This window comes from Crocodylus porosus, unplaced genomic scaffold, assembly GCF_001723895.1.
Source record: "Crocodylus porosus isolate Cpor-Errol unplaced genomic scaffold, CroPor_comp1, whole genome shotgun sequence".
Taxonomy (NCBI): Eukaryota; Metazoa; Chordata; order Crocodylia; family Crocodylidae; genus Crocodylus; species Crocodylus porosus.
The window spans coordinates 62,180,351-62,189,803 of NW_017728907.1; the positions used below are offsets into that span (position 1 = coordinate 62,180,351).

General features: G+C 42.2%; 1 protein-coding gene across 1 annotated transcript in view; it reads left to right on the top strand.

Annotated features, from left to right (window-relative positions):
* The window catches only part of IL23R (interleukin 23 receptor), a 45,351-nt gene extending 36,440 nt beyond the window's left edge, over nucleotides 1-8,911 (top strand). Inside the window, 5 exon segments of the mRNA XM_019530644.1 lie at nucleotides 2,033-2,192; nucleotides 4,381-4,477; nucleotides 7,139-7,229; nucleotides 7,792-8,411; nucleotides 8,413-8,911. Of these exon segments, the coding sequence (XP_019386189.1) occupies nucleotides 2,033-2,192; nucleotides 4,381-4,477; nucleotides 7,139-7,229; nucleotides 7,792-8,411; nucleotides 8,413-8,578 (1,134 nt within the window). The 3' untranslated portion in view covers nucleotides 8,579-8,911.
* Nucleotides 8,912-9,453: the final 542 nt, after the last annotated feature.

The following is a 9,453-nucleotide window of genomic DNA, read 5'->3' on the forward strand; positions in this document are numbered from 1 at the left end:
TAGCTTGTGCATTGAGGATCACTCCCTTGAGGAGCAACCACTGTTCTTGAACTCCCCTCTCCCTGGGGTCATGGTCCCTTAGGGCCTGACTGACAAGCTTCCTGAGCTTGTCAAAGTTGGCTTTTCTGAAGTCAAGGACTTCTGTGTTGCTGACTGACTTGCCAGCTTTACAGCAGATGGGGAAGGTGATCAGCTCGTGGTCGCTGTCACCCAGCTTCCCATTGACCACTAGGTCGTCAATTAGGTCATCCCCTGTAGCCAGTACCAGGTCAAGCAGTGCTTTGCCTCTCATTGGCCCATAGACTTCTTGAGTTAGGATAAGTTATGTCAATTCAAACCTTATATTATTTTTATTTAAATGTGTATTAATCTTTTTAAAAATTATATGAATTGAAAATGTAATCTCACCTGCAAGGTGAAGTAGCAATCTTGGCAGTTCTGGTATGCAAGTCCCAGTCTTTGAACATGCAGTTTGAACTTAACTGTGAAAACAGAATAGGGGCAATACAGCACAACTTTGAAAATTAAAGGAAGAGGATTTTGTTGAATCATTAAAGGCATTATCACTTAGTTAAGGCAAATGAAAATATCTAGGATGCTGCAATAATAAAAAACAGAAAGAAAACAAAGCTAATTATTTCAGTCAGTAAAGTTGTGTTTCCAGATGACAGCTACCCATGATTTTTCAGTCCCTCTGCCTCCAGCCAGTCAAAAGAAGGATACTGAAAGCAAGGTATTGGAAAACGCTGTCATGGTTATAGCACCCCACTTTGCAGGGTCTGGGCTGCATGGAGTAATTGCATCTCTAAAGTAATATGCATCTCTCTGTAAGATTTTTAAGATATCGAGTGAATGAGGTTTTTAAAGATGAGATCTCTGGTCTTGGCAGTCCTTGGGGAATCAAGGAGTGCCAGAATGAAATAGCCCTGACAAGTTTCTCACACAGCTGAATGTGCAATAGCATTAAAATGTACCTGTCATCATTTTAAAATGGTGAAGAGAAGCTCTTCTCAAAGATCTCCAGGATGTTTAGCAGTCAGCATAGATCAGAGATATCTCAGTGAATCACAGAGATGGGAGGAAACAAGAGGCAGAAAAGGTTCATTCCTGATACCCTGCACCTGTGCCTCAATTTCAGCCACATCTGCCAACTGGACTCATTGGCTTCAGTGAAGCATCTCGACTCCTTTACCTCAGCAGGCATATGGGGTAAAAAAAGTAAGCCACCAAAGTGACTTGGAAGTCTGAGTCCCATATTCAAAAGATTTAGACTGTTCTTAAGTCAAAGAAACTTAAAGTGCCTAAATAAGGGTGCCAGGTTGATTTCAGCAGTTTTAAAATATTTCAGTCCCTTTGATTTTCGATGAGATGTAGGCTCCAGTATAATTAAGCTGCTTTTGAAAATGGCACTTGAGTGCTTTCAAAATGTAACCAGCTACTTTGAAGAACTAAACATGGAGTAGGTTTTCATGTTATATTGTGCTTTTCGCCAACATTTTCTAACCAGTGACTGTTGAGAAAACCCATTTTCAGTCATGGAAGGTGGCTGTGTTTATGAAACACCTCTACTCACAGAGCTAGATGAGAAACAAGTCCACTACAGGCAGTTACTAGTCTCACAGCTGCTGCAAGATTAGCCTCTCCCAATCCCAGCTGTTTTGTTACGGCCCCACCTCTACAAAGGTCAGTCTTCACACTTAGGAGCATGATGCTATGCAACCTCAGGAGTTAGTCCGCATAGGGGAACGGTGGCATAGCTCTTAGGGAGCTAAGGTGGACCATTGGGCATCTGTTGTACTCAGGAGGAGCCTGCAATCGTACAACTGTGAATCTCCATGTTAGCAAAAAACATTGATTCCCCCTGACTTCCAGCCACATTGTTACAAGGAGTTGTTTAATGTCGACATTAAGGAAGTGTAGATTTTGTGGTGACCATCCTACCTTTTGCCTTATCGGTCAATTAGCCAAGAGCCTTACCTTTCTAACGAAGAAATATCAGTACTTTATTTGAAAGTAAATTTAACAAAAGAAGGGAAAAAGCAACAGCTCATATTCAGCCTGCTATATTCTCTTGCATGAGGTACTTTCTCTAATGTTATCACAACGACATACTTCAGCGAACCAGTTCCAGAACGAAACCATGTATTCTGATCCTGTAGTCATCTCCACAGCGACAGGAGAGATTCCCTACGGTAAGAAGGCAGTATTTCATACTTGGTAAGCAAGAGTTTCTACTTGCTCAGAGGTGGGAGGTAACTGTACATACCGGCTACTGATAATATTTCGTGGTCCATGAGAGGGGACTGCAGCACTTATTTATGTGCTAACCAGAAGTGAAAGCAACTTTTTACTTCACTAGTAAACACGCCACATAGTAGGAAATGCTGCTACCCTATCAACGACATACAGTCATTATTAGTCTTTCAGGGGTCTAATATCACTGACCTGTACATGCTGTGTAATTGCAACCATTATTCTTTTGTGTGTCTTTGTTTCCTAAACAGATTAAATTAAATGTATACACCAACCAGTAAAATAGGAAGATACAAGGTTAATTTAACAGCATTTCCTGTTCATAAAGATAAGCAGTGTGTTGGCAAACGGTGAACTAGACTTGTTTATGTCTTAAGTATCGTAAACCTCTGTTTCACCTTTGGTTAGCTGTAACAAGTGAAGTTCCAATAATGTTCTTTCAGCTGGAAGCGAAAAAGCAACAAAAAAAACAAACCAAAACAAAAAATGCAAAAAAGACAGAAGTGTAATGAAACTTAAGTGTTTATGGACAATGCTTCTGCATGGGAAATGGTTATGCACATTTGGCCATATTTCTCAGAAGCACTTGCCTGGAAATTCCCTTCCAGAACCAGATTCTCACAGCCAGATCACCCCAGCATGTCAATACATGTATGCAGTGCAAAATGTGCTGTTACTTTACCACCATATCCTGCATCCACTGAAGTCAGCATGAGTCAGGGGCCAGGTACCGACATTACACTTTTACTAGTATAAGAGATGAGAAACCAGTCTGTACCTGGAGCAGAACAAAAGTACAATACATAGACTGATTTAAAAATGGCAGAACCAGGTCTAAGATTGATGCTCCCACCAAAGGACAAATGTGTGTTCTGCTCACTTCCAATCTCAGGTACGCTGCTTACAGAAAACTGCATAACTTAAATCAATTCTGCCTTGAATGTCTGTTTTTTGAATGTCTGTACCTAGCCAGGTTGCACAAGTAACGTGACCACAACAACAATACATGGGCAGCTACATTTGCTTTTTAAGTTTTAAACAGATAGGTAGAACTAGGCACTAAATATTTTAGCACAGATCCTCAGCTGCTGCAAGCCATGGTAGCTCCATCAAAGTCACTGGGGCTATGACAGTCATGGAGCTAGGCATCATCTGAGGGGTATGGGCATGTGAAAAAATTACCGTTAGGTCATGAAGGATAAAGTTTTATAATGCATCAATTGTTCTGTGGCAACTGTCCATGTACAGGCTCTTATCCCATGATAGAAGAAGGGCCGTAGCAGAACAAGTGCAACTGAGCTTTCATTTGCCACAATATAAAAATATACATGCAAGCAGTTTTCTTACAGTAGGAGAGGCATACTGTAAAACCCACCCTTGTGTACTTTGAACTGGCCCAGTAGCATCACTGAGTGAGAAAAATGGCTTCCAAATGTAAGTTTGCACCCTTCTGTAACTTTTGGTTAAAGTGACTTACTGCTTGAAATTTCCTGGCACAGTTTTAAGTCTTGGAGCTGTATCTCATTGTCTCCAAAGAGTTCCAGAAATGGGACTTTTGTCCTGAATTAAAAATAAAAAAGTCTGAAATTAGCTGACCTACCCTTCATCTCCAAATGTTCCTATGGCACTAGGCAGTATCCTCTGTGTTCACTGAGAGGTTGCAGACAGTACTGCCTGGGCCTCACAGACATGAATGTGGTAGGATAGCCATGTTCACATGGCAATGCCACTGGGCAAATTAATACCACATCTTAGCAGAGCAAATTCACCCAACCCAGCACTATATTTAGGTAGCTCAAGCATAACTGGAAGTGATTAGAGACTACTTATGAAGGTTCATGGAATAACTGAAATGGTGCCCCAGTTTTTGCTCCTTAACATTTGGTCACTTTACCTTCAGTCTTAGAAAAATATACCTTTCCCATCCGGCTACTGGGCTTATAATCTATCACCCTGATTTAGCCATATTGTATGTGAATAATACACAATAGTAATATCACTGAGTTTAACAGGGTGACCTATTTACATGAAGTTACTCACATGTTTGCATAATTGGAGCCAACAAGAATATCTGCCATAAAACAAAAGCTATTTGATCACCTCTTTTTTAATTCCCTCATTTTTCAGATGATGAAGTTGGAGTTCTTTTGGGACTAGGCATCGGCACGATCATACTGTCAATTGCCCTTTTAACCTTGATGTCTAAAAAATCTTTTAGAAAAAGGTACTCTTTTCTTCTTTTGTTTCCAAAACATTCTTCTCTTTGAACACTCTAGGTTTACTGTAACTGCAGAAATTGATCCTTTTGTACAGCCTTTTACACAGGACAACTTTTCCCGTTCATAATACTGCTATCAAAAGATGCCCTCCATATATTTTACGGTGAGGTAGACAACCACAAGAAAAAGTAACATGAGTATTCCTTTGGAAACCCCATAGTTAGGGACCAAGGGGTAAGTCATTATAGAAACATGAGAGAGAAAGCAAAAAGTTTAACCCAAATCCATTTTAGTGTAATCTCTTCTTAGAATGGATGACTCTACTTCTAAGTCAAGAACAGAAACTGCTGCTCAAATACTACCTGGTTCTTGGTCAAGCAGAGTGCTATGACATTGCCAGATTTTGGACCCTCCAAATGAAGGTATAAAATGAAGTAGGACAGAACGGAGCATGGAGACTGGTGAGGTTTAGGCAATGTGAGTCAAACACCAAGTCTGATATAATCAATACTGCTGTGAATGAAACTGTTAAATAACAGAATAATAGTATATTGAAAACAGAGACTCACCAGTTTTCTCAAGAATATAGCAAACTGCGGTGAAGAGAATGCAACTGTCATTTGAAATCTCTTGTCACTAATTTTCATTTTGTCAGCAGCATCAAACATAAAAGGTCAAGTTTTAATATTACAGAATTTCTGATTATGTCTGAGTTATTCTCATCAGATCAGGACACATATGCATCTTCCTATTTATGTGTAATTTTTTTTCAGCTTAGCAACTGGCAGTGCTGGTCTTGAGCATGTGCACTTTCTATGAGGGCTTGTTGTGGGCAGTCCCTCAATAGGATGATAGATATTTCCTGCACACTCTGGGTATCATCAGCAATTGGCGCTCTTAGTAGTTTCACAGGGAATTATGGGGATGGGCTTTCAGGGATCAAGCCCTGACTCGGTTGTGTGCAGCTTCCAAGCTAATTCTTTTGGCTAGGGACAGACACTACGCATAAACCAGTTTAAGTGATCAGAAACTGGTTTAAACCTTTAACAGAATCTCAGTTCAGTGCACATAAACCAGTTTCAAAATGGCCAAAACCAGCTGGAGATAAACATGGTTGAATGTAGTATCAGACTTCACCGATTGGGGTCAAACTGGTTTATAGAACTTGTGTCCCAGACCCTTTCTGATTTAAGTTAAATCAGAGTCCTCCAGTATCCCAGCATGTTCTACAGCCCTGGGTTGGGCTGGGCTGTCTGCTCCAGCCAAGCAGAGTTGGCCCTGCCCTTCTCCCTAGCCAGAGCACTATCACTGCTCAGGCTGGCTGAGGAAGGGGTGGGGATGGGAAGCCCTGGTCTGGAATATTGCCAGGTCTGCCTGGCAAGGGGGCAGCAGCCCTTGCCAGGCACCCCCAGACCCCCACCACCCTCGCTGCTCCAGCGGCAGGAGTGGGGGCAGGGGCAGACGCAGACCTTGGTACCTTAGGGGAAGTGGGAGTTTAATTCCCCCATTGCAGGGTGGGGGGGTGACATGGGCACCAATAGGCTGCGCTTGTATACCCGGGGCCGCAGCAGCCAGACACCAGTAATCTGAGGGGAAGTGGGGTTTAATCCCCCCATTGCAGGCAGCAGGAGTGGGGGCACCGACACAGTGCCCTGGGGTGATCTCCTCCGAGGAACGGCAGCTGGCCACAGGGAGTGGGGGAGGGGGGGACACAGCCCAGGGTGCCGTGTCAGTGCCCCCGCTGCTGCTGCCTGCAGTGAGGGGATTCAACGCCCCACCCCTCTTCTCCTCAGGCTACTTGCATCTGGCAGCCCCAGCCCTGGGTGCATGGCTCTGGGTGCACAAGTGGAGCCTACCAGTGCCCACGCTGCCCCTCCCCTGTATTGGGGGCATTAAACCCTGCTTCCCCTCAGGCTACTGGGGTCTGGCTCTGCCCCCCCTCCTGCTGCCAGCCAGCAAATGAGGGGGAGGACTGCTTCCCCCAGCTGGGGTCCCTGCAGGCCAGGGTGGGGGTTTAAACCCCTCCTCAATCACACTCAGGCCTGCCCAGGCCTGGCCATGCCCCACCTCAGCTTAGTTTCCCTCCAGCCAAGGGCTTGCTCTAGCACTCCCCGGCTTATGGCCTGAGCTACTGCAGGCATGTGCCTGCATTTCCAGAGGCAAAAGTGAATGTCTATTCACTTGCAAATTGGTTCAACCTACACAGGTCAGAGTAACCTGCAAAGATTGAATCAGTGCAGGCTCTGGCTTTTTGAATGTCTGTCCCTAGCCTTATTGTCTAAGGACCCTATTCAGCATTTACCTTTCTCTGACTTTCACAGAAGCTGTGCCTCAGTAAGAAGTGCTGAATGGAGCACTTAAATTGAGGTCAAGGGAAATTTGCCAGGAGATTTCAATTCTATATTTACAGTTTAAATAGTTCTCAAGTTTCTTTCAAGGAGTCTTGAAAAGTTCATGCCATGATGTTATCTATAATATATCACTGCAAGTCTACAAGCACTTATTGCTCGTGGCATGAAACGCATAGCCTCCACCCACCCAGAGGTCCCAAAGAAGTCCTAAATGCCACTTACACAAGCCATAAAAATACACAGAGCTTGGATTGCCTCCCTGGCAAGGACAAATTTCTCCCATAATGTACAAGTAATATCTTTTCTTTTTTGAAGAATTAGCACAGTGGCTGTGTCACTGATACCAACATGTCTGCTTGAAGATTTCCCTCATATGGAAAACAGCAACACGATCAAGTCACTCCAGGTAACTACTCACCACAAAAGCAAGCTTTTTTTTTTTTTTTTGATTTTCCACACGAAATAAAATTAACTCTATGCGAATATTTCTGACAAACACATATGGCCGTACATGAGAAGTTCTTCCTTTGACAGCCGGGACAGGTTCTGCTATGGGTCTGGGTCAAATTCAGTGGCCTTATGGGATAGATACAAAATAAGTTTGCAAACTTTTTCGGGCAAGGACGGTTATTTTCTAGGTGTTTGTATGGTGCTTGAACACCAGCACAATATAAAAATAAAACACCACCATCTTATCCAGGATTTGCCCTGAAGTATATTTGAAAGTGGGCAGCATACAACTGCTCCCTTTATATCACTCTTCGGTTCTTTTTAGTTCACTTTGCAGAAGCTGATTATTAAGTAATGGTAATATGTGTTAATAAGGGAGACAGAAAGCAAAGAGAAAAAAGGGCAAGTGAATAAAACAGTAGAGTTATGAATTGCTCCCTTCTTTGTCTTATTTCTACACAGCAGTGACATTTTTACAACTGACAAAATATTGCCTGTTTATGTTATTTTTTTACCAGAAAAAAAGTGAATTCATGAATGACATCTCCACTGAGTTTTACCTGGTTGATGATGACCCTGTAGTTACAGAAATACAGGAGAACTTGCTGCATGAGGAGAACAAGACTGTGGATACCCCAAAAGACAACAGAGAAGTGACTATTGAGAATGCAGACAGTCCACATAACTCTTCACCTGACAGATTTACAGTCACTGAGCATAGCTATGGATATAAACCCCAGATTTTCAATGGAAATACACTAGGATATATATGTAGCAATACTTACGAAACTCAGACCCAAACACTGGATCCACACACTTCTCCATCAAGCCTAGATACAAATGTTTTCTCAAAGGATTATACAAGCCCTACTCCTTACTTGTGGAACGCTGAAGGAGTGGAGAGGAATATATTTTTACTTGAGAAGATTAATCTCATTTTAAGCAATAGCAGAAGTGGGCAGAGTAGCACTTTCAGTTCAGCAAATGAGGAGCCATGCAGACTTGTTGAAAACCAGCGGAAAGAATCACCGTCCAGTGAAAATGTTCAAGAGCAGACACTGGTTCCCGATGAGTTGGTTTCTTGCTTAAGTGCTCTAAATGAAGACTCCAGACATATTAAATCTTATTTTCCACAAACCACTGGAAGAATATTTCAATAGGAATAACTGTAAAATAAAAATCAAGTTTTTTTATGACCGTGAGTTACCCATATTTGAGTTTTCAAACATCAGAACTGAAAACATAACTCAGGATTTGAAGTTTATATTCTTAAGTGGAATCAAAATACTTTTGCATAAGACCTAGCACATTTCTGGTCTGATTCATAGCCATTAAACTCATGGGGCAGTTTTCACAAGCATGAGAATGTAAATCTGATTTCCTAGATAAATTCAAACTAAGGAAATGTTATCCTGCTTCCTCCAATGCCCTTTGCAGTCCTGACTAGATGCTGTATTTCCCCACTTGTTGTTCTCGTACAGGTATGATGTTTCACTCCAGAGATGGTTGCATTTTAGTGATGCATACAAGGATTAGCTGTGGCTCATAAAATACCATGGGATTGTCTGGAATGGCAAGGCATTACATTTAAGATGATTTATATATTGAATGGTAGAGACCTGGATGCTATAAGTCACAAAGTTGGACTGTGAAGAACTACAGAAGTATCTAGTATGAATGAGCAAATGGACAACTAAGTGGCAGATGCAATGCATCTAGAGAAGTGTAAAAGTGATGCACCTGGGCAAAAGTAACCCCAACTATAGCTACACTATGGTGGGCTCTGCATTAGCTGTTACCACACAGGGAAGAGATCTAGGAGTCATTGTGGACAGTTTGCTACAAATGTCAGCTCAGTGCTCAGCAGCCATCAAAAAGGCAAACAAAATGTTAGGGATTATTAAGAATGGAATTTTAAACAAAACTGAAAGTATCATTATGCCCCTTTATAAATCCCTGGTGAGTCCACACCTTGAATACTGTGCCCAGTTCTGGTCCTCTCATCTCAAAAAGGATATAGAAGAACTAGAGACGGTACAAAGAAGGGCAACAGGGATGATTAGCGGTATGTAGGGGTTTCCATATGAGGAGATACTAAAGAGACTGGGCCTATTCAGTTTAGAAAAGAGACGCTTGAGAGGGAACATGATAAGGGTTTACAAAATACTAAGTGGTGAAGA